This window comes from Pristiophorus japonicus, chromosome 2, assembly GCF_044704955.1.
Source record: "Pristiophorus japonicus isolate sPriJap1 chromosome 2, sPriJap1.hap1, whole genome shotgun sequence".
NCBI classification, from domain to species: Eukaryota; Metazoa; Chordata; class Chondrichthyes; family Pristiophoridae; genus Pristiophorus; species Pristiophorus japonicus.
Genome location: NC_091978.1, coordinates 312,727,738 through 312,753,418, shown reverse-complemented (window position 1 = coordinate 312,753,418; position 25,681 = coordinate 312,727,738). Strand labels below are relative to the sequence as shown.

Genomic DNA, 25,681 nt, shown 5'->3' with positions numbered 1-25,681 from the left:
TGAAGGCCAGGAAGTGGCGGGCTATGTCGCCGAGCTAAGGCGCCTTGTAGGACATTGCAAATTCGGTGGATTCCTGGAGCAAATGCTAAGAGACTTTTTTGAGCTTGGCATTGGCCATGAAGTTACTCTTCGCAAACTATTGACTGTTGAAACACCAAACCTGAGCAAAGCCATAACGATAGCCCAGGCATTTATGTCCACCAGCGATAACACCAAACAAATTTTGCAGCATAAAGATGCATCGGCAAGTACTGTACACAAAGTAACGTCATTTTCAGGCAGGAATGCATATGGCAGGATGTACACGCCTGCAGCTGCATGACCTCAGATGACTCAGAGTCTGCCATCAAGTGTGAATGCGAGGCAGTTAACATCTTGTTGGCGCTGCGGAGGTGATCATTGAGCTCATCAATGCCGCTTCACACACTATGTGTGCAGAGGCTGTGGAACAATGGGACACCTCCAGTGAATGTGCAGACGAGCTGCAAACCCTGCAAATCACCACATTGCAGAGGATGACCGATCCATGGCGGATCAAACCGGACTAGGGACTCGAACCGAGAAGGCAGAAGTGTACGGGGTACACACCTTCACCACGAAATGTCCACCGATCATGTTAAAAGTTGAACTGAATGGAATTCTAGTATCCATGGAATTGGACACGGGTGCGAGTCAGTCTATCATGAGCAAAAAGGCCTTTGAGAGGCTGTGGTGCAACAAGGCACAAAGGCCCAAGCTGAGTCCTCTTCATACAAAGCTGAGAACTTACACTAAAGAGCTGATCCCTGTAATTGGCAGTGCAGCAGTAAAAGTCTCCTATGATGGAACGGTGCACAAACTATCACAATGGATTGTACCAGGAGATGGCCCCACACTGTTCAGCAGAAGCTGGCTGGGAAAAATCCGCTGGAACTGGGACGACATCAGAGCGCTTTCGTCTGTCAACGACACCTCATGTGCCCAGGTTTTGAGCAAGTTCCCGTTGTTGTTTGAGCCAGACATCGGAAATTTCTCTGGGGCGAAGGTGCAGATCCACTTGGTTCCCAGTACACGACCCAACCACCACAAGGCACTGGTGGTGCCATATATGATGTGAGAGAAAGTGGAGATCGAGCTGGACAGGCTGCAATGAGAGGGCATCATCGCGCTGGTTGAGTTCAACGAGTGGGCCAGTCCGACTGTTCTGGTTCTCAAGGGCGATGGCACGGTCAGAATTTGTGGGAACTATAAAGTAACGATTAACTGTTTTTCACTGCAGGACCAGTACCCGCGACCCAAGGCAGGCGACCTATTTGCAACGCTGGCAGGAGGAAAGATATTCACCAAGTTGGACCTGACCTCAGCCTACATGATGCAGGAGCTGGCGGAGTCTTCGAAAGGCTTCACCTGCATCAACATGCACAAAGGTTTGTTCATCTACAATAGATGCCCGTTTGGGATTCGATCAGCCATGGCTATTTTTCAAAGGAACATGGAGAGTCTGCTAAAGTCCGTTCCACGCAATGTGGTTTTCCAGGATGACATATTGATCACAGGTCGGGACACCATCGAACACTGGCTAAATCGTGTGGGAATCAGGTTGAAAGGCTCGAAGTATGTTTTCCTGGCGCCAGAGGACGAGTTCTTAGGGAGAAGAATCACAGAAGTCGGCATCAGACCCATTGACGTCAAAACGGAGGCCATCAAGAACACGCCGAGACCACAGAACGCGACGGAGCTGCGGTCGTTCCTGGGGCTCCTCAATTATTTTGATAAGTTCGAGTTAGAAACTGGCCATAAGCTTCTCATAGCACTATTCTCAGAGAGCAAAGGTATTAATATCAATGCCTCTGCTCGCATCCAAAGATGGGCGCTCACGCTATCTTCATATAACTATGTAATTCGCCACAGGCCAGGCACAGAGAACTGCGTTGATCCTCTCAGTCGGCTACCATTGCCCACCACCGGGGTGGAAATGGCACAGCCTGCAGACTTGCTCATGGTGATGGATGCATTTGAAACCGAAAAGTCACCTGTTACGGCCCACCAGATCAGGATCTGGACCAGCCAGGATACTTTATTGACTCTTGTAAAAAAAACTGTGTCCTCCATGAGAGCTGGTCCAGTGTCCCAGTGGAAATGCATGAACAGATCAAGTCGTTCCAGCGGCGCAAAGACGAAATGTCCATACAGGCGGACTGTCTTTTGGGAGGTAATCGCGTGGTTTTGCCTAAGAAAGGCAGGAAAACGTTCATACGCGACCTACACAGTACCCACCCAGGCATAGTAATGATGAAAGCTATAGCCAGATCCCATGTGTGGTGGCCCGGCATCGACTCAGATTTGGAGTGCGCCAATGCAACACTTGCTCTCAACTGAGTAATGCATCCAGCGAGGCACCGCTAAGTTTGTCTTCATGGACCTCCAAACCATGGTCTAGGATCCACGTTGACTTTGCTGGCCCATTTGTGGCAAAATGTTTTTGGTTGTTGTGGATGCTTATTCAAAATGGATTGAGTGTGTAATAATGTCTGTAAGCTCGTCCACCGCCACCATCGAAAGCCTACGAGACATGTTTGGCACGCACGGCCTGCCTGATGTCCTTGTCAGCGACAATGGCCATGCTTCACCAGCGCTGAATTCAATAAATTCATGACACACAATGGGATCAAGCACATCATATCTGCCCCGTTCAAGCCCACATCTAATGGCCAGGCACAACGGGCAGTCCAAACCATCAAGCAAAGCTTGAAACGCGTGTTGGAAGACTCCCTGCAGACCCACCTGTCGCGAGTCCTACTCAGCTAGCGCACAAGATGCCACTCGCTCACCGGGGTTCCCACTGGGCACTCTAAACAAGGCTCTCTCTAGTCCACCCTGATCTCCATGATCATGTCGAGAGCAAATTTGTCACGCGATATTGAAGTCAATGACCCTGTATTTGTACTCAACTATGGACATGGTCCCAAATGGCTTGCTGGCACTGTCATAGCCAACGAAGAGAGTAGGGTGTTTGAGATCAAACTTGCAAATGGACTAACTTGCAGAAAGCATTTGGACCAAACCAAACTGCGATTCACAGACAGCCACAAGCAACCTGAAGAGGACACCACCAACTTCGACCCTCCGATACACACACAAGTGGCGACCGACATCACGGTTGACCACGAAGCTGAACTCATCATCCCCAGCAGCCCAACAAGGCCAGCTGCGCAGCAGCCCAGCGAAGGCCCAACCAACTCACCTGCACCTGTGTTTGTAGCGATACGATCGACTAGGGAGCGGAAAGCCCCAGATCGTCTCACCCTGTAAATAAATGTACTATTGACTTTGGAGGGGGGCGGGGGGGGCGGAGTGATGTTATGTATGCAACACCTTGTAACCAGCATTCTACCGCCACCAGAGGGCAAATCTGTTGGAGTCCCAAGTGATCGTAGCATCCCTTGGGAGCACTGTATATAAGCAGGCCTCCCATGCTGTACCAGCACTCTGGAGTCAGAATAAAGAGACTAAGGTCACACTTACTCAAGTCTACAGTACTCAGTCACATTGCTTTATTTTAGACATAACAAAAGTCACCTAGGAGGATCAATTTGTCGCCCGTGGGATGTCTTGAGGTTGGAATAAAAACCCTCTTTAGCCTCGTCCGTTGCATCGATTATTGGGATGTACGCACTGATGTCTGTGGTGCATTGGTTCCGGGATAGGGTAAGGTGAAGAGTCATGAGGCATTCGTTAACCCCACAGGGGGAGTCTTTGAGGCGGTTGACCAGTTCATTTTTGACGGCGACGCCGACTCCATGAAGGCGGCTTTCTTCCTCTGGTTTTCCTTTCCAGAAAAAGGTGTAACCTCTACCATGTTCCTTGAGCTGGCCTTCCCCTGCCCGCCGGGTCTCGCTTAGGGCGGCGATGTCAATGTCAAAACTTCTAAGTTCCTGGGCAACTATGGCGGTGCGGTGTTCCGGCCTGTTGCTGTTGGAATTGTCCATGAGGGTCCTGATGTTCCAGGTCCCGAACTTCATATTAGCAAAGTGAAAGATGCCTGTGTGTGAGTTCTTTTAACGTGGGGTGGCCGCTGCACACCAGCAATCACACAGGCTTAGCTGAGCAAGGTCTTGGTCCAGTGGCAAGGGGGTCCAAGGCAACTGGAGACCAGGCACTGCTGTATAAGCCTAATTGCCTACGGTAGATGGCCCGAGGCTTGGTTGGGGGTAGGCATTGGGAAGGTCAGCTACCCACTGGGGTTCCGAGGGATGTTTGGAAAGTTTCTTGCAAAGTTAAAAATTTCCCCAGAGGTTTCCAAGTTGTTTTAAAAATTTAAGAGTTTAAAAATATTTCCAAATTATTTTTTTTAAAAATAACGCAGGTTGATTGCAGGTTTAATAAATAGATTAGGAGTTGATTAAAAGTTATAGAAAAAAAGTTCTTCAAGTTGATGAAAAATTTAAAAAGATGGGGAGTATATTCCAACAGCCAGCTGAACAAGATGTGTGGATAATCTCCTAGGACCCCGCCGAAGGGAGCCAGCACCGGCCCGCTTCTATCGCGGGCCAAAGGGACCCCGCATTGGCCCGCTTCTACCCTGGGCTGAAAGGACCCTGGGGCCCTCTGGCTATTCTGGGCCCGCCGGCTCTTCCGAGACTCGCCGGGACCCACCGACTCTCCTGAGGCCCGCCGGCTCTTCGGGGCCCGACGGGACCTGCCGACTCTTCTGAGCCTGCCGACTCATTGAGGCCTGGGGTAGAACCAGTCGAAGGGACTCTGGGACCGGCGCTGAACCGGTCGAAGGGACTCTGGGACCGGCGCTGAACCGGTCGAAGGGACACTGGGGCCGGCACTGAACCGGTCGAAGGGACACTGGGACCGGCATTGAACCAGTCGAACGGACACTGGGGCCGGCGCTGAACCGGTCGAAGGGACTCTGGGACCGGCATTGAACCGGTCGAAGGGACACTGGGGCCGGCATTGAACCGGTCGAAGGGACTCTGGGGCCGGTGCTGAACCGGTCGAAGGGACACTGGGGCCGGCGCTGAACCGGTCGAAGGGACTCTGGGACCGGCGCTGAACCGGTCGAAGGGACACTGGGACTGGCATTGAACTGGTCAAAGGTACACTGGGGCCGGCGCTGAACCGGTCGAAGGGACTCTGGGACCGGCGCTGAACCGGTCGAAGGGACTCTGGGACCGGCGCTGAACCGGTCGAAGGGACACTGGGGCCGGCGCTGAACCGGTCGAAGGGACTCTGGGACCGGCGCTGAACCGGTCGAAGGGACACTGGGGCCAGCATTGAACCGGTCGAAGGGACTCTGGGACCGGCGCTGAACCGGTCGAAGGGACACTGGGACTGGCATTGAACCGGTCAAAGGTACACTGGGGCCGGCATTGAACCGGTCGAAGGGACACTGGGACCGGCGCTGAACCGGTCAAAGGTACACTGGGGCCGGCATTGAACCGGTCGAAGGGACACTGGGGCCGGCGCTGAACCGGTCGAAGGGACTCTGGGGCCGGCATTGAACCGGTCGAAGGGACACTGGGGCCGGCGCTGAACCGGTCGAAGGGACTCTGGGGCCGGCATTGAACCGGTCGAAGGGACACTGGGACCGGCATTGAACCGGTCGAAGGGACACTGGGGCCGGCATTGAACCGGTCGAAGGGACTCTGGGGCCGGCATTGAACCGGTCGAAGGGACTCTGGGGCCGGCATTGAACCGGTCGAAGGGACTCTGGGGCCGGCATTGAACCGGTCGAAGGGACTCTGGGGCCGGCGCTGAACCGGTCGAAGGGACACTGCGGCCGGCATTGAACCGGTCGAAGGGACACTGGGGCCGGCGCTGAACCTGTCGAAGGGACACTGGGGCCGGCGCTGAACCGGTCGAAGGGACTCTGGGGCCGGCATTGAACCGGTCGAAGGGACTCTGGGGCCGGCATTGAACCGGTCGAAGGGACTCTGGGGCCGGCGCTGAACCGGTCGAAGGGACACTGCGGCCGGCATTGAACCGGTCGAAGGGACACTGGAGCCGGCATTGAACCGGTCGAAGGGACTCTGGGGCCGGCATTGAACCGGTCAAAGGGACTCTGGGGCCGGCATTGAACCGGTCGAAGGGACACTGGGGCCGGCGCTGAACCGGTCGAAGGGACACTGGGGCCGGCATTGAACCGGTCGAAGGGACTCTGGGGCCGGCATTGAACCGGTCAAAGGGACTCTGGGGCCGGCATTGAACTGGTCGAAGGGACACTGGGACCGGCATTGAACTGGTCGAAGGGACACTGGGGCCGGCGCTGAACCGGTCGAAGGGACACTGGGACCGGCATTGAACTGGTCGAAGGGACACTGGGGCCGGCATTGAACCGGTCGAAGGGACACTGGGGCCGGCATTGAACCGGTCGAAGGGACACTGGGACCGGCATTGAACTGGTCGAAGGGACACTGGGGCCGGTGCTGAACCGGTCGAAGGGACACTGGGGCCGGCGCTGAACCGGTCGAAGGGACACTGGGGCCGGCATTGAACCGGTCGAAGGGACACTGGAGCCGGCATTGAACCGGTCGAAGGGACACTGGGACCGGCATTGAACTGGTCGAAGGGACACTGGGGCCGGCATTGAACCGGTCGAAGGGACACTGGAGCCGGCATTGAACCGGTCGAAGGGACACTGGGACCGGCGCTGAACCGGTCGAAGGGACTCTGGGGCCGGCGCTGAACCGGTCGAAGGGACTCTAGGACCGGCGCTGAACCAGTCGAAGGGACTCTGGGGCCGGCGCTGAACCGGTCGAAGGGACACTGGGACCGGCGCTGAACCAGTCGAAGGGACTCTGGGACCGGCGCTGAACTGGTCGAAGGGACTCCAGGGCTGGTGTCGAACCGGCTAAAGGGACTCAATTTTTAAACTTTTAATCAACTTTTAAACTTCTTAAACAATTTGGGAAAACGTTTACATTATTAATCAACCCTCAATCAACAACAAAAACAGATTATCTGGTCATTATCACATTGCTGTTTGTGGGAGCTTGCTGTGCGCAACTTGGCTGCTGCATTTCTCACATTATAACAGTGACTACACTCCAAAAGAAAGCGCTTTGAGATGTCCAACGGTTGTAAGGCGCTGTATAAATGCAAGTCTTTCTTTCTTTATTGGTAAGCATTTTTACATGATGTTAGTGCCCTTTGACCTATTGTGCCTGAGTCAACTCTATCACCCCTGTCCTTGCCAAGCTCAACTGACTCCCTGTCCATGAGCACATTAATCTCAAGGTACTCATGCTTATGTTAAAATCCATTCATGGTTTCACCCTGTGTATTCTTCTCCAGCCTGTACCTTCTGCTGCTCTATCTCTGTAATACTGCTTGTTCCTCACTCTCCCTGCTCCACCATTCATGCCTGATCTTTCAGTCACTATACCCTGCAATTTGGAACTTCTCAAAATCACTTTGACCGCTCCCACTGTCTTTTCTTTCATAAGTCTCTTAATAAAACCTATCTCTTTAAACATGCTTTTCGCCAACCCTTCTCCCATTAACTTTTCCCATCTCCTGATTGCTATCCTTTTTTCACTTTGTAAATCACGCTGACACTATGGTGGTGGGCACTATAATAATAATTTAAATTTACTGCATACTACTCTTTTTCCTCAATTGTCTCCATTACAAATACAAAATAATAAAGCATAATGGTATAGCAGACAATCTGGGCGTGAAATTCTGTTGCGCCCTGTTTGGGGGCGGTATCATCTGGGAGGAGAGCCATTCTGGGCCAGGCGCGGATGTCCCTCACCGCTCGAAAAATTTGGGTTACTGCCCCCGAAATTAAGTGGTGCGGAAAATAACGTGCTCCACTTCCTTTCTGGGGCAGTTAGTGGGGCAGACGGGTCGGGAGTGGGACACAGCGCAACACACTGGGCCACGTAACGCTGCCACGTAAGAGGGGATCTTCCCTTCATTAAAAGGGGAGGGCCCAAGCTGCAAACGCTGCAGGTAAGAAACGGGCCTCCATGGACAACCGTGGAGCGTGGGTGCCATGCCATCAGCCCAGCACTCAAGCAGAGTGCCAGGCTGAACGAGTGCAGCATGGACCCTTCGATCGCGGCACTGACGGGGCGTTGAAGGAAAATGGCATATTTTTTTTAACTTGACCACCACCTCCCATTATAGTAGCATCCAGCGAGCAGCCCGCAGCCCAGTTCACGTCCCCTGAAGCTGTCGCTGGGATCGCCCTGCGCAGCTTCAGGGGGCGCTCCCCAATTTTTGTTCCAGGGCAAATTCTGTGGAATTTAGCGGGAGTCGTTAGCAGTGCTGCGCCCAGGCGAAAAGTTGTTTGTGCCCCACGGGAGGCGCAAACAACCCAAATGTCTAGGCCTTGGATTTTACAACAACAACTTATATTTATATCTCGCCGTTAACGTAATAAAATCTCCCAAGGAGCTTCACAGGAGTATATTAAAAAGAAAAATTTGACACCGAGCTATATAAGGAGATGTTAGGACAAATTACCAAAAGCTTGGTCAAAGAGATAGTTTTTAAGGAGCGTCTTAAATGAGGAAGGAGAAGTGGAGAGGCGGAGAGATTTAGGGAGGGAATTCTGGAGCTTAGGACGTAGGCAGCTGAAAGCACAACCACCAATGGTGGATTATTTAAAATTGGGGATGTTCAAAAGGCAGAGCGCAGAAATCTAGGGGAATTATATGGCTGGAGGAGATAACAGAGATAAGGAGGATCGAGGTTATGGAGGGATTTGAAAACAAAGATACGAATTTTAAAATCGAGGCGTTGCTTAACTGGTAGCCAATGTAGGTCAGCAAGCAGAGGGGAGATGGGTGAGCGGGATTTGGTGCGAGTTAGCACATGGGTGGCAGAGTTTTGAATGGCCTCAATTTATGGAGGGTAGAACTAGGGAGGCCGGCCAGGAGTGCATTGGAATAGTCAAGTCTAGAGCTGATAAATGGATGAGAGTTTCAGCAGCAGAAGAGTTGAGGTAATGACAGAGACGGGCAATATTACGAAGGTGGAAATGGGCAGTTTTAGTGATAGAATGATATGAGGTAGGAAGCTCAATTTGTGATCAAATATAACATCAAGGTTGCGAACAGACTTGGTCATCCTTAGACAGTTGCTGGGGAGAGAGATCGAATCAGTGGAAAGGGAATGAAGTTTGTTGCATAATCGAAGGCAATGGCTTCGGTCTTCCCGATATTTAATTGGAGGAAATATCTATTCATCCAGTGCTGGATGTCGGACAAACAGTTTGATATTATACATACGGTGTGCACCACCTTTTCACCCGTGAGACTGAGGCCTTGATATTAACTGCAGGCCAGTGTTCAGTGGGTGAGTTTTCATGTCAGTTCAAAATTCATCCATTGCTGCAAAGAAGAGGTATTTTAACTCCCGGGCCTCATTTAAATGCTGCCAACTGACCTCTCACCTGTTCTGGGTGGGAAGTCGGCAGTCAGCAGCAGAAATTTGTGCAGCCCAGTTAAGTGGCGGAATTGGCTGCTGGGCTATCCCACGGGGGACCTTGTGATCAGTGCAGGAGTGGGGGAGCAAGATCGTGGCAAGGAGAATCTAAGATTTCCTTGTGGGGCCCGGAGGATCCTTGTAGGGCCTGGAGAAGTCCTTCTGCTCCTCCTGGCCTCACAAGGAAAGTAAAAAAAAATTAAACTTATCTTTTTGGGCTTCTTCTGTCCCTGATCTGCTTCTTCGCTGGTTTGGCCTGGTGGGAAACTCACTGTCGCTTCCCACCTTCTAGTAAAGGTTGCAGTCGGATCCTGATTGGAACTCAACATGTATATGTTAAAAAGTACCCCGTTAGTTTTGGGCACGTGTCCTTGCCACCTACAGGTTAAAATAGTGGCAGGTCAGCTCCTGATGGTTCCAGGGTGGGAAAGTGACCTGGGCGATTTTAACTGCCCACCCGCCCGGGCGGATAGGTTAAAATCGCCCCCTGAGATTTGAATCCACATAGATTGACAGGATGAGTAGAGGTCAAACTTACTGCACCCTTAGTTGTTCAATGGTGGATAGCATAGAGTAATTAAAGAGGGATAGACAATGCGACAAAAATATATAAATTGTGCTGTGAATTTCTTCAAATAATACATCTGTAGGTTAAGAAGTAACTCCCTTATGACAGATTAACACATGAGTTATGTGATGTGTTCTATTTAAGAAACAATGGATTTGTGGTTATTTCTGAGATATCCAGTGTGGAAAGTCTGTGTAAAAGGTTCCATTAATCAATACTTCCTGCTTTTCAAAGCTCAGCATCCTCTCCTTTTATCGACATCCATAGGCCATGAGTCCAAGCTGTCTTTTTTGCAGAAACATATAAACCATTCCTCCCAGCCTTTTCCAAAAATACTTTCTGATGAGAAAAATTCATGCATGAAAAGCAGAGTGGTGGCTATTCTTCGGTTCCCATTTTTGAGTTAAATTGCCAGGATATTTGGGTACATTTTGAACTGTGTTATACAGAAAATATGCTCTAGATTTACATGTAAATTGATGCAGTAAAAGCACTAGTGGAGCTCACAGATTGGCATTGGATTCAACAATAACAACAACTTGCATTTATAATGTAAAAAAATGTCGCAATATGCTTCATAGAGGAGTAATCAAAAAATGGACATCGAGGAGCTTGGTAAAAGAGACAGCGTTTGTGGAAGGTCTTAAAGAGGAGAGGGAGTTGAAAAGGTGGAAGGCTTAAGGGAGGGAATTCAAGAATATAGGGATTAGGTGGCTGACAGCATGGCCACAAATGGTGGGGAAAAGGGAGGGGGAAGGCACAGGAGGCCAGAGCCAGAAGAATAGAGAGCTCAGAAATTAGGGGAGGCAGTGAGGAGGGCAGTGGTTGCAGTGCTGGAGAAAGTTACAGAGATAGGGTGAGGTGAAGCCATGAAAGGATTTAATCACAAGGTTGAGAATTTTAAATTTGAAGCCCAGCAATCCAGGAGCCAGGACAGGGTTGATGGGCCTATGGGATGAGGTGAGGTGCAGGATACAGTAATAGGGAAAATTTGGATGAGCTTAAGTGTATGAAAGGTGGAAGATGGGAGGCTGATGAAGTGAGCATTGGAGGTGACAAAAGCATGGATGGGGTTTCGGCAGCAGGTGAACTGAGGTAGGGGTGGCGGTGGCCAATGTTACAGAGGTGGAAATAGGCAGTTTATGTGATGGATAGGATAATGGGTCGAAAGTTCAGCTTGTTGTTGAATAGGACACCAAGGTTGGAAAAAAGCTGGTTCAACCTAAGACAATGGCTGGGAAGGGGCATGGAAATTATAATGAGGGACAAAGACAATGCTTTAGTTCCACTTTGATGTTGGTTTTGAAAGGGAAGGGGAATCAGTGTTATTCAGATCTGGATTAGGCTTTGTGTATTGGGAAGGATTTGGAAGGGTGAAATTCTCCAGATAGTGCCATGGAGTCATAGACATGTATTATATTTGTGAGTTTCTCTGTTCAGACATGCTATTAAAGTAGAAGGAGATTTTGGGTGCGTCATCTGTGGCTTAGTGGCCTCTGAGTCAGAAGATTGTGAGTTCAAGTCCCACTTGAGCACATAAATCTAGGCTGACACTCCAGTGCAGTGTTGAGTGCGTGCTGCATTGTTGGAGGTGCTATTTTTTGGAAGAGACGTTAAACCGAGTTCCCGTCTGCTGTCTCAGGTAGACGTAAAAGATCCCATGGCACTATTTCGAAGAAGAGCAGGGGAGTTATCCTCAATGTTATGGCCATTATTTATCCCTCAATCAACAAAACAAAACAAATTATCTGGTCATTATCACATTGCTGTTTGTGGGAACTTGCTGTGCGTAAATTGACTGCCGCGTTTCCCACATTACAACAGTGATTACACTCCAAAAGTACTTCATTGGCTGTAAAGTGCTTTGAGACATCCGGTGGTCATGAAAGACGCTATATAAATGTAAGTCTTTCTTTCTTTAAATACTTCACTAAAGGAAAAGAATGGACATTTGAGGATAAGTCACCGTTCACAGCTCCTGCATGCTTTCTGGGAGCCATACAAGTGGAGTATTGGCAGAAGGAACAGGTTTCCTACAAACCATTTAATTCAGGAAATGGCGCAATGAAACCCAAGATGGAAGCGACCTGCCGTTTCTTTCCCTGCATCAGAATTAGGCATGAATCAGGGGTGTCTTCACCTGGGGCAACACCACTTGAAATCTACTGTCTTCTGTTTTTAAGAGAGATGACAGATCAGTAGAATGGGAGGGGAAATAAGAGGCAGTTTGATTTATTCAGTAAATAAACTTAGGACGCAAACCATTTATTTTCATTTGTTTTTCTTGTGTGTAAGCAGAAATTATTTGATCTCCCAAGGTTATAATGTGGGGAAATGTGAGTTTATTCACTTTGGTTGCAAGAATAGAAAAACAGAATATTTTTTAAATGGTGCGAAACTATTAAAGGTTCGTGTTTAGAGAGATTTGGGTGTCCTAGTACAAGAAACACAGAAAGTTAGCATACAGGTGCAGCAAGTAATTAGGAAGGCAAATGGCATGTTGGCCTTTATTGCAAGGGGGTTGGAGTTCAAGAGTAAGGAAGTCTTGCTACAATTGTACAGGGTTCTGGTGAGATCACACCTGCAGTACTGTGGACAGTTTTGGTCTCCTTATTTAAGCAGAGTGCCAGGCGGTGCAACAAAGGTTCACTAGATTGATCGCTGGGCTGAGAAGGTTGTCCTAAGAGGAGAGATTGAGTAGATTGGGTCTATACACACTGGAGTTTAGATGAATGAGGGGTGATCTCATTGAAACATATAAGATTCTGAGGGGAAGTGAGAGGGTAGATGCTGAGAGGTTGTTTCACTGACTAGAGAGTCTAGAACTAGGGGGTATAGTCCCAGGATAAGGGGTTGGCCATTTAAGACTGAGATAAGGAGGATTTCCTTCACTCAGAGGGTTGTGAATCTTTGGAGTTCCCTGCCCCAAAGTGCCATGGATGTTCAGTCTTTGAGTATATTCAAGGCTGAGATAGATAAATTTTGGCACTCCAGAGGAATTAAGATATATGGGGATAGGACAGGAAAGTAGAGTTGAGGCCGAAGATCAGCCATGATCTTATTGAATGGCGGAGCAGCCTCAAGGGGCCATATGTCCTATTCCTGATCCAAATTCTTATGTTCTTATGTTCTAAAGTGCACCATGAGGAGACTGGGATCTTGTGGCAGTGTAGGCAGAGCTGGTATACCATACATTTGGTGTTCTTTCTGAAGTTACACTCAAATGTGCTGGAGGATTCACAGAGGACATGTACCAGCAAAAAAAGGTCCATAAAAGGGGATATAACTTGGGAAAGACAGAGGAAGAAGAACATAATAAAGGAATCCAAAGGCTAACTGTACAAAACAATAAAGAAGAAAAACATTTTCATTGGTCAGCTGGGCATGTGCCAGAAAGCCATCAATATATTTAAGCGTCTCCAACTCAAGCTACTCAAAAATGCATGCAATTAGAGTTAATATCTGCTAAATATGGATTGAACACTCTCTCTCCATCGGGATGTACCCCACATAACTTAATTCCAGGGACCTTGTTGCAGGTTGGCAACTTAGAAACTCCATGTGCATGAACTGGCAGGCTTTCTCGCCGATCGGCCTCTTCTGTACTGTGCATGTGCAAAACAATCCCTTTTAAATTCCCTGATCCATACCCACCGTCCTCCCTCCCCCCCATCCCCATATAATCGTATAAAGGTGGCTTTCAGTGGGCAGTTGTTTTGCTGAAGTCGGCATTTTCATGGATACTAGTGACTCGGCAAAATAGTGAAGGGAGTGATAGTAAGAACAAGAAACCTGGAAAAGATAAGTCAAAAAAATCATGACCTAGAGATTGGGTATCACCCTGTTTAAGGGTGGTAGCACTCAGGAAGGGAGAGACTTTGTACCAGGCGCAGAAGTCTCGCCCCTCCCAATAAATTCAGGATACCATCCTCGGAAGGAAGTGAAGCCCTAAATCAAGCGCTCTACTTCCTTCCTGGGGTGGTAACTGTCGTTGACTGGGATTCCCCCCGTGCAACTATTGATGAAACAAACCTTAAAGACCAGGCTTTCGTTAATCCTCCCAGACATGCATGAAATTGTTGAGGCTAAGCATCAAAAGCTAACTCAGTACCATGACCGAAATTCGAGAGGGAGGTGGAATGAGATAGGGGACAAAGTGTTTGTGCTAAACTATGGCCGGGGTCCCAAATGGCTTGCAGGGACAGTAACAGACAAAGAGGGAAACAGGATACTGGTTGTACAAATGGACAATGGCCAAACCTGCCGGAGGCATGTAGACCAAGTAAAGCGTAGATTCACTGATAACACTAAAGAACCAGAGGCAGACTACAATGTGGAACTCACACCACACCTTGTGGACAGACAGGTGGAACAACCTGAGGAAAGGGCTATCTCAACAGACAGCCCAGGCGAGATATCAGCAATCACACCGAACAAAACAGACAGCTCAGGCGAGATACCAGTAATCACACCGAACGAAAAACAGGCACCAAGGCAAACAACTGAACCACAACTAAGACGTTCCACGCGAGAGCGCAGACCACCTGAGAGACTGAATCTATAAAGGAAAGGCAATAAGACCTTGGGGAAGGGTGATGTCATGTATCTCATATTACTGTATATAACTGTATCTTACCATGCTATACATGACTGTAACTGGATATGACCTGTAACAATAAGCATACCTTACCACCAGGGGTGCACTTGCAGGAGACACTCCATACCTGTCCCACTGTGGTATATAAAGGGAGGTCTCAGGCAAGTGCGGCACTGGAGAGCTGGAATAAAAGGTGCACGTCCTGAGTGACCTTGACTTCAGTATGTGTCTCGTGTAAGTCAGTACATTAGTCAGGATTTAACAGTAATGGGGCACACGCCTCAGCAGCGCTACATACTGGGCTGTTTAGCGCTGACAGGTATGAAGGGCTCTTCCCTCAATTAAAGGCAAGGGCCCAAGCTGCTTACTCTGCATAAGAAGAAGCCACCTACCTGGACCACCCTGGGTGCCATGCAATCAGCCCGGCACTCAAGTAGAGTGCCAGGCTGAGCGATCATGGCACTGACCCTGTGACCAAAGTACGATTGGAGCGGCAAGGAAAAAGGCAGATTTTTTTTCGTCAGTAGCCGTTAAATTTTGCCCCGGTAGTGGCCGGCTGGTACAAATCCACTGAAGCTGTCACTGTTATCGCCCAGAGCAGCATCACGGGACAGAATCCAATTTAGGGGCCAGGGTGGTAACAGGGCAATGCACATGGCGATGATGTCACGATCTCCGGGCGCAGGAGATCAGGGCGCAAAGCCATAGCGCAGGCGCTAAATTCGCGCTGCACTTAGTGGGAGTTGTTAACGGCGCCGTGCCCACGCGCAAAGTCATTTGCGCCCCATTAGCGCCCCCGTGGTTGCAAACGGGAGGTGCAAATGCACCCAATTCTCCCCTCCCCGGCCCATGTCTTTTCAGATTTGAGCCATAAGATCACGAGGTGGGCTAAATTTTCGTTAAAAATTCATGCAATTCTTCTGTTAGCCAATTCTATTCCAGGGTTCCTCTGTGCTTTGAAATCCATCTATTCTCACTATAGGGAACAGGAGTAGCTCAGTAGGCTAGGATACTATCCACCACTGTATCTGCTTGCAGAGGTGACAGCAGGAGTGGGCAAACATTTATAGAGCCAAATCAGGTGGAAGCCAAGCAGGAAGATTTGGATACGTTATCATAAGACATTTTCCCCAAATTTCTGGAGGGATTGGAGTACTGAAATACTTATTACATATTACTTGGAAATACTTAATACTGGAATACTTATCACATATTGTTTAGAAAATAAGTGGATGAAATTGCCCCTTTTCATAACCGCGTTAATGCCTCTGGAGGGCGTTAATGGGGCGCAATTGCGTTTTCACCCAGGGGAGGGGTGTGCTACTGCCTCCTGGGAAATTGCCCCAGAGGTTTTTGGGGTGCTGTCCAGGCAGTGCCGTGCCCGGCGATTATGTCATCGCCATGCACGCCAAACCCTCACGACCCAAGGTGACCTCTAAACGCCCCACAGGGGAAATTGCCCCGTGAGCCGCAAGGCTAGCGCAGGCAGATGTCAATGTCAGCTTTGCGGGTTGCAAATCTGGCAGACATCCTCCACTGGAGCACCCCTTAAAGGGGATGCCTTTAGTGCCCCGTGCCACCATCTTTATTTGTGTGCCTATTCTTGGGTCGGCCCGACAATGGCAGTCCTCACGTTGACTGTTTTGCAGCCTGGCACTCTGTTTTGGGTGCTGGGCTGCTGGCCTGGTCGATCACTTCCCTGTTGGCCATCAAAGGGCCTGCAGAGTGCGCAGTGGCCCTCATCTTTAATGGAAGTGGAGGGGCGTTGTAGCGTGTTATGCTGGCCTGCTCTGTGCTGCGCTGGACTCAGCGCTGTGCTACAGACACGGGGCAGGCCCTCAAAGGAGGCGGAGTGCCGGAGACAGCGCTCTGCTTCCTTTGAGGGGCGCATGGCCTAATTCCGCATTGGGGCGGGACTTCTGGGTCAGGTGCAGGAAGTCCCGCCCCAGAAGGCGTCCACCCCCAATCGGGCGAACGGCAATTTGTAGCCCTAAGTATCTAAATGGGATAGAGGAGCAAAGGGCTCTGGGAGTACAAATACACAAATTATTAAAACTTGCAACGCAAGTTAATAAAGCCACAAAAAAGAAACCCAAGCACTCGGGTTCATTGAAAAGTAGAGAAGTTATGCTGAAGCTGTATCAAACCTTGTTTAGACCACCTTTGGAATTCAGTGTACAGTTTGGGTTGCCACAGTATAGGAAGGATATAGAAGCTCTGGAGAAAGTGCAAAAATGATTTGTACGGATGATACCAGAACTGCAAGGTTATACTTATCAGAAAAGGATGAACAGGCTGGGTCTCTTGTCTCTTCAAAAGAGAAAACCTGAGGGGTGACCTGATAGAGGTCTTTAAAATTATGAAAGATTTGGATAGAGTAGACATTGTGGGAAATAGAGGCCATCAATATAAGATAGTCACCAATAAATCAAATAGGGAATTCAGAAGAAATGTCTTTACCAGATAACTCACTAGCACAGACAGTAGTTGAGGTGAATAGTATAGATGCGTTTAAGGGAAAGCATATGAGGGAGAAGGGAATTGAGAGTTATGCATAAAGAATGTGGGGCCAGAATATAGTTAAAGAGAAATACAGTATAAATATCTGCATTGGAAATGCATTCTTATATGCTGACTGTTCTTTATAAAATGATCACATGGCCTTCCTTAAGTGATTCTGGGTGTGGTACCTGGCACTTGCATGTGCTTTGCCATTGTCTTAAAAAATAATTTTTGTAGAAGTATGCATTCAGTTAGAAGATCTTGGAAGTGTGATATTCTACTGCCCCTCCGAGTGAATCTCCAACTGCTAGAAGTATTGTAAATAATGGCTAGAAATGTATGTTCTTAAATAAACAAATCTGTTATGCACAGAGTCTCATAAGCACATAAGAAAGAACATAAGAAATAGGAGCAGGAGTAGGCCATTTGGTTCTTCGAACCTGCTCCGCCATTTAATAAGATTATGGCTGATCTGATCTTGGGCTCAGCTTCACTTCCCTGCCCGCTCCCCATAACCCTTCACTTCCTTATCGTTCAAAAATCTATCTATTTCCACCAAATATATTCAATGACCCAGCCTCCGCAGCTCTCTGGGGCAGAGAATTCCACAGATTTACCACCCGCTGAGAGAAGAAATTCCTCCTCATCCCAGTTCTAAATGAGCAACCCCTTATTCTGAAGCTATGCCCCCAGTTCTAAATTCCCCCACAAGTGGAAATATCCACTCTGCATCTACTTTGTCGAGTCCCCTTATATGTTTCAATATCACCTCTCATTCTTCTAAACTCCAATGAGTATAGGCTCATCCTTTCTTCCAGTCTCCCAGTGCTAACTGTTGTTTTAAAGTAACAGGAAGATTCTATTCCTGAATAAACTTATTTTGAACAAAAACAATTCCATTTAATGTAGCTTTTTCATTGGAACTTTCGACAGAAATAATCAGAAGATAAATAGGTATTCACAATATTGAGGTATTCATAAGGCAACTCCATTGCCTATCTTGTGCAATTTAACAGGCAGCATGATTAACATAATGTATTTATTTAAATGATTACTCTGTGCTCTAATTATATACAGGATTACAATATATTCTTCATCTTCCTGTTCTGTATTTATAGTTTTATATTAAAAACGTAATTAAAAATCATTACAATGTAGTTCCAGTAAGTTTCAATTCAGGGAAACTTTTTCTTTCAGGTTTATAATCGCCTTGACAGAAATTGCTGTGGATTTCGACCTAGAAAGGAGGACACGTGTGCTCAAAATGGCTTGAAAATGCAATGTGACGATCAAGGCAACATCAACTTGGTTCATATCATACACAGAGAGCACGATCAACGACATTTGGTCTTCATAGACAACAAAGGCTACTTTGACAGAAATGAAGATAACCTAAATTTTAAAGTACTAGAAGGAATAACTGAGTGAGTATGATACTTAGAATGGGATGTTGAAATTAGCAGCATGGTGATGTGCTATTTTGAAGCCCATTAGACACACATCAGTTGCAATGATATAGATGATATAGTGCTATTCAATCTCTCAGACTTGACTCTGGTCCATGAAATCCCAGCTGATCAATGTTATTAAATGTGCAAGAAGTAAAAGCCAAGTATTTATGGTTAACTGACACTATAAAACTAGAGCTCGATGTAGTACAGAGCTAATCATTTCACCCATGAGGCATAAACCATTAAAGAAAAAATATAAAAGAACACAGCCTCCCAACCCAGGCATCTATATCATCTGCACCCTGCTGAACAAGTTGGGTGCCCTAGATGTGCCCGATGGTGCGTTTGCCCCCCGAGGACATGTAAATTAGGAGAACCTCCCCATGACCTCACATACTCTAACAATTCAAAATAATTGCCAGCGTCATTGGCCCATGATTTTCCGGACCTTCTTTTCAAGCACCAGTTTTTTCATTGTTTTTTTTCATCTGATCCCCTTCTCTGCTCCTGAAGGTGTACATCAATATACATCAATGATTTAGATGAGGGAATTGAGTGTAATATCTCCAAGTTTTCAGCTGACACTAAGCTGGGTGGCGGTGTGAGCTGTGAGGAGGACGCTAAGAGGCTGCAGGGTGACTTGGACAGGTTAGGTGAGTGGGCAAATGCATGGCAGATGCAGTATAATGTGGATAAATGTGAGGTTATCCACTTTAGGAGCAAAAATACGAAGGCAGAATATTATCTGAATGGCGGCAGATTAGGAAAAAGGGAGGTGCAACTAGGCCTGGGTGTCATGGTACATCAGTCATTGAAAGCTGGCATGCAGGTACAGCAGGCGGTGAAGAAGGCAAATGGTATGTTGGCCTTTATAGTTAGGGGATTTGAGTATAGGAGCAGGGAGGTCTTACTGCAGTTGTACAGGGCCTTGGTGAGGCCTCACCTGGAATATTGTGTTCAGTTTTGGTCTCCTAATCTGAGGAAGGACGTTCTTGCTATTGAGGGAGTGCAGCCAAGGTTCACCAGACTGATTCCTGGGATGGCAGGACTGACATATGAGGAGAGACTGTATCAACTGGGCCTGTATTCACTGGAGTTTAGAAGGATGAGAGGGGATCTCATAGAAACATATAAAATTCTGACGGGACAGGTTAGATGCAGGAAGAATGTTCCCGATGTTGGGGAAGTCCAGAACCAGGGGACACAGTCAAAGGATAAGGGGTAAGCCATTTAGGACTGAGATGAGGAGAAACTTCTTCACTCAGAGAGTTGTTAACCTGTGGAATTCTCTACCGCAGAGAGTTGTTGATGCCAGTTCATTGGATATATTCAAGAGGGAGTTAGATATGGCCCTTGCGGCTAAAGGGATCAAGGGGTATGGAGAGAAAGCAGGAAAGGGTTACTGAGGGAATGATCAGCCATGATCTTATTGAATAGTGGTGCAGGCTCGAAGGACTGAAGGGCTTACTCCTGCATCTACTTTTTATGTTTCTTTGGGCTCAAGTTTCAGGCCGCACCTAGAACGGCGCAGCCTCGACCTGGACGCCCGTTTTTCACGCCACAAAGTGCGCCTAAAAAAAACTTACAGATTCTCCGGCTCCCTGCTGGTCCTCTTGAGTCGGGCGCGGCGCAGCATGAGCTGTGGGGGGCGGAGCTAGGTCCCTGTGCTGAAAACAGTGCCGGGACCGCTGCACATGCGCACTACAGTGGGCGCGCATGTGCAGTAGCTCCAGGAGCCCAAAACTGCATAAGGCTGGCTCCCATGCCCAGCTCCTGCTTCTTCCCGACACCGACCCGACTCCCGCTTCCCCCCGCCCCCCCCTCCGCCCCCGGACCGGACTGGACCGGACCGGACCGGACCCCCCGGACTGGACCCGACCCGCGCTCCCCACCCGACCTGACCTCCCTCTCCCTCCCTCCCCACCCCCCCGACCCGAAACGAACTGACCTCCCTCCGCCCCCCCGACCCGCGCTCCCGATCCCGGACCCCGGACCCGACCCGACCCAACACCACCTACCTGTAAATCTGGTGCTGGGGACGGGCCCTGCCCGAAGTCTTGGGCCCAGTCGGGCCCGGCCCGTTTAGCCTCCCACCGCCTTTTCCTTTCCCCCCCCACTTCTCCTTTCCCCGCATCCTTCTCCTTTCCCCCCTTCTCCTTTCCCCCTCTTCTCCTTCCCCCTTCTCCTTTTTCCCCTTCTCTTTTTCCCCTCGCTTCTCCTTTCCCCCCTTCTCCTTTCCCCCTTCTCCTTTCCCCTCACTCCTTTCTCCTTTCTCCTTTTCCCCCTTCTCCTTTCCTTTCCCCCCCTCTCCTTCCTCTTCTCCCCCCCCTTCTTTTTCCCCTTCTCCTCTCCCCCCCTTTCCCCTTCTCCTCCCCCCTTCCGCTCCCCCTTCCCCTTCTCCTCCTCCCCCTTCCCCTTCTCCTCCCCCCCTTCTCTCCCCCTTCTCCCCCTTCCCTCCCCCTTCTCCCCCATCCCTCCCCCTCTGCCTCTCTCCCTCCCCTCCACTTGCCCCCCCTCTCTCCCTCTACCCCCCTCCTCCCCCTCCCCTCGCTGTCAGAAACACAGATAGAGAGTGAGCGACACACACAGACAGACAGAGAGATAGAGACACTGACAGAGACACACTGGGGGGGGGGGGCATCCTAGCACGCTGTTGGAGGGCTCCCGGTGCTGCAGTCGGTAAGTAGAAAATGTTTTATTTATTGATTTATTGATGTTTTTATCATTTATTATTGATGATGGCTCTTTATTTGTAAAACTGAAGTGTTTAATGTTTGTAAACTTCCCTTTAAACCCCCCCTCATTCCCTACGCCTGATTTGTAACCTACGCCTGATTTTCTAAAGTGTAGACAAGCTTTTTTTGAGTGTACAAAAATCTTCACTTACTCCATTCTAAGTTAGTTTGGAGTAAGTTTTCACTGCCGAAACTTTGAAAACAGGCATAAGTGGCCGGACATGCCCCCTTTTGAAAAAAAAATTCTGTTCCCAATTGAAACTGTTCTAACTGACTCGAACTGGAGCAAACTAAATGCCGAGAATTTGAATTTCTAAGATACTCCGTTCTACACCAGTTGCTCCAAAAAATCAGGAGCAAATGAGGCCGAAACTTGGGCCCTATGTTTCTGTGTAATATCTTTCTGGGTGCAATTCCATGTCAGTTGTCACCTTCTAGTACCTCTCTCCATAGCCGTTCGTCATGTGTGAACCCAGACAGCAATTGCTGACAGGCTTTTCATTCATGGGAGATTTCATAGCCATGCTCAATTACCTGATGTCCACATGCTCACACTTTCAACAGGGGTCATGGGATAGCAATCTGGAGCATGATACCTGGCTGATTTTCCCCTCCCTAACCGCAGAGCACTGAATGCAATTGTGCCCTCGTACCGACCTGACTGAGATCAGCTATTCATATAGATGGAGGTTTGAACCTTGGAATTATCTTGCCTTACTTCAGTTACTACATTATCCAGCAGAGCTGTCAGGGAAGCTTTTCAAGCACAATGTTTATGATTTATAAACCACATGTCACACGTGGAAGGTTAAACTCCACAGTTATGAATACAGTGAATCACATTATTCTTTTGAATCTTAAAAGGGTGCAATGAATACTACAATAGGTTTATGCTGAAATAGAGAAGAGAGAGCTAATTGAAGTATTTTAATTAGATTAAGACATGTTATCGATATAATGCCTGCTAGATTTTATCAATCATCTTAGATAAATATTTTTGCTCTATTCTCTATTGACAGTTATGAATATGACATTTTAATTTAAATTTTGATCACTTCTGTTGACTTCAAGAAATTAATATTCTCCTTTAGTCCACTCATCATCACCAGGGAACATCTCCATCCTTTATTACTGCATCATGTATTACTAATTACTACTTTAATAAGTTTGAGGTCCAGTATTCCAGCAGGATTCAGACCAGAATAGTCATGGCAATGAAAGATTAGAAAATGAGGTGTCAACCTTGGTTCAGTGGAAGACATTTTTTTTATGTCAAAACGTTGTAGACTCAAGCCCAATTCACAGTGCAATACTGAGCTGGTGCTGCACTGTTGGAACTGCCGTCTTTTAGATAAGATCATCATTTCAGATGAGATGTTAAACCGAGGCCCCGTCTGCACTCTCAGGTTGATGTAAAAGATCCCATGGCACTATTTGAAGAAGAGCAGGGAAGCTCTCCAGGTGTTTTAGCCAACATTTATCCCTCAACCACTAAAATAGTTTATCTCATTCTTGCAAATTTGTTGCTGCTTCCCTACATTGCAACAAAAACTGCACTCCTCTTCATAGGCTGTGAAGTGATTCAGGATGTCCTGAGATCACAAAAGGTTCTATATAAATACAAGTTCTTTCTTTCAAAATAATGGCTTTGGAAAACTTTGCGCTGTTGTGCTTTTTATTTACTTAACTCACACTAAGAATGTTCAACTGTATGGTCAGTTGTATTGTATTGGCTGGGAACAATTAAAATTGACCCCATAGAGTTTTGAATAGTTGACTTCAATGGAAAGAAAAATGTGGGTGGTGTGTAAAATGGACGGCTGACCCAGTGCTGTCTGTTTCCCGCCCAGTAGGAGCAGTTAAAATCAATTCCTCATGCTGTGATATACAAAACTGTTACTATTCAGAGCTCTATCTCTAAAACTGTTCTATTAGGTGCGAGTGGAGTGTAAACGCCGCCATAGGCTGGTTGGGCCGAATGGCCTGTTTCTGTGTCGTATATCATATGTAATCCTATTGAGTGCGTGAATTTTGCAATGGACCGGGGTCTGAAGTTAGTCTAAGCAAGGACCCTGGAATAAATATTACAACAAACCACCCTGGAATTTTTTCTTATGTTTTTTACATTTATCAAGGCAATTCAGATTAATTATGGTGAATAGAATACTTTATCACCATTAGCAAAATCAACTACTCCCAGAAGTAAAGTAAAGCTCCCACTATACTATGCCAGAAAAGTGGCACAGCCTAACCACATAATGTCACCCTTGCACTGCACTTGTGTGGCAATTCCGTATGCTACGCCAGCTATCTTTAATTCAAAACTCATTAAGTGATATTGTGCTAGCACACCAGGCGTAGTGCTTCAGATCACAGCAAAATACATTGGGAATTCAGGCACAGAGGTTACCATGTCCGACTGACGACTGACACGATGCTGGACAATAGTCATGCAGTCTGCTGGCTTCAGTGCTTGAACTCTCAGCATGTGCTTCTGTTATGTGTAGCTCTATGCAGGGACATTGATTTGTAAAATTTACACCATTGTCAATTGATTTGTTTTGGATTATTGGTTATACTGTGCTATGTACTTATAACTACTACGGACGGAGTTGGAACTGTCTGAACCCGTTTTACTCAGAATCCTTAACATTGGTAGGAAGAGGAGATGTCCAACCTATCCATTGGGATTGGATTTGGAACTATGGGCTAGAAGTTGGTTTGCGCTTGATTTCGGCAAACCCAGTGGCAAATGCGAACAGCCACACCGAAACCGATGAGCAAGAGGACCACACGATAGTGGTCATCTGGCATCGTCAGAACATGACTGGTGTTGCCAGTCGCTTCAAGATGCATAGTGCCACTCATAAAGAAAATGAAGGTCAGCCGGTGGGGACGTGTACACCAGAGCTATCATGAGTCATGGGGCGGGGTGGGGGGCGGGGTGGGTATCAGGAGAGGGCAAGCCCTGAACGACTACAGGACGCCCTAACCAATATGGCATGCGGCGCATACCCAGCGTGGAATAAGCCCAAGTACGCCGCTAGCCATATTAGACCCTCAGCTCCTGATTTTTGCCTGAAGAATGGCACTGTCCAATTCAATTACTGGGCCCAAGTCCCAGAGGTAAAAAGCCAGTGTGCTCACTTTGCGTATGACCCAGGACACTCAATAACTGAAATCTCCCCAATCATCGTCCATTGGGGAACATTCCACTTATTACTATAGGGGAAATATTTTTAATGAAAGTACTCGTCCCCTCTTTCCATCCCACCACCAACCAGTTAGGTATTTAAATAAAAGTTTTTTTTTATACTTTCCAATCTATTAAGAGGAATCTTTCTCACACCCTCATGGAAATTCAACATTACAGGTTAGGAGGTTCCATTGCTGTGTCCAGCTAACATTAGCTACAAACTCAGGCACTGAGCAAACCTATTAATTTTATACTGATCCATAACTTTGTCATCCCTGTATAGTGATCTAAAGCAATCAGATATTTTGAAATTGAGTACCAACTGAGTACTGTAGCAGCTTCTGTTGAGCATAGGTTTTCCATTCACCAATGCATTTTATCAGTGTGCTTTTTTAATACATGTCGCAAGTGAATGGGATATATGGGCACTAAAGCACTTCATGAATGGAATATAAATTAACTGATGAAGGTACAAATGATCTCAACTGTAAATGAGGGGAAATGTGATATACATACTTTATTATGGTTCCTCAAAACGTTTAATAATTTCAATGCCAAAATGTTTTTAAAATTATTAGTTCTGTCACTTCAGAAATATTTTTGTTTTGCAATTAGGGATTGCTGTTCAGCTTCTTTTTAATCTGGAGTGAGTTTGCTGCACAGTGCCCATGATGCCATTTCCTTAAAGTAACAGAAAATCTGAAGCATGATATAGATCTCATTAAGATATTGCATTGGATTGAACAAACACAACACTGGTGATCAAAAAATGTGTGCCCTTTCCAAAATAGCGGGTCTGTATACCTACGCAACTGTAGTGTAGCATTGTTGCAATGCCCAAAGGCCACCATTTTTGCACTGTGTTTGAAAATCAGGGTCACAATGTCTTGCTCCTTATTCGATTTCCTGTTGCAAATCACTTCCCAGAGCAGCCTGTGAGCTAATTTCAGATATGCAACAAGCCTACTATGAAGACACAGCTTGGATACAGAAATTTTAAACCAGATGAGCTCACTGTGCTAGGATAGCCATGTTACTTGATAATGGATAACTATGATGTCACTGAAATCAAACTCCAGTGTCGTTTTGCGTAATCAGGAAAGCAAACGGAGGAAGCAGCATCCTCATCTAAGTGTAGTTATCAATGGTGGGAGGAAAAGGTAATTAGTCAATGGCAGCGAGGCAGGAGAGGGAATCTCAGAGTGG

General features: G+C 47.5%; 1 protein-coding gene across 1 annotated transcript in view; it reads left to right on the top strand.

The window, feature by feature from the left end:
- gask1b (golgi associated kinase 1B) overlaps positions 1–25,681 on the top strand; it is a 134,442-nt gene that overhangs the window by 97,020 nt on the left and 11,741 nt on the right. Inside the window, exon 3 of the mRNA XM_070871745.1 lies at positions 18,291–18,517. Within this exon, the coding sequence (XP_070727846.1) occupies positions 18,291–18,517 (227 nt within the window). The remainder of the gene's footprint in view (positions 1–18,290; positions 18,518–25,681) is intronic.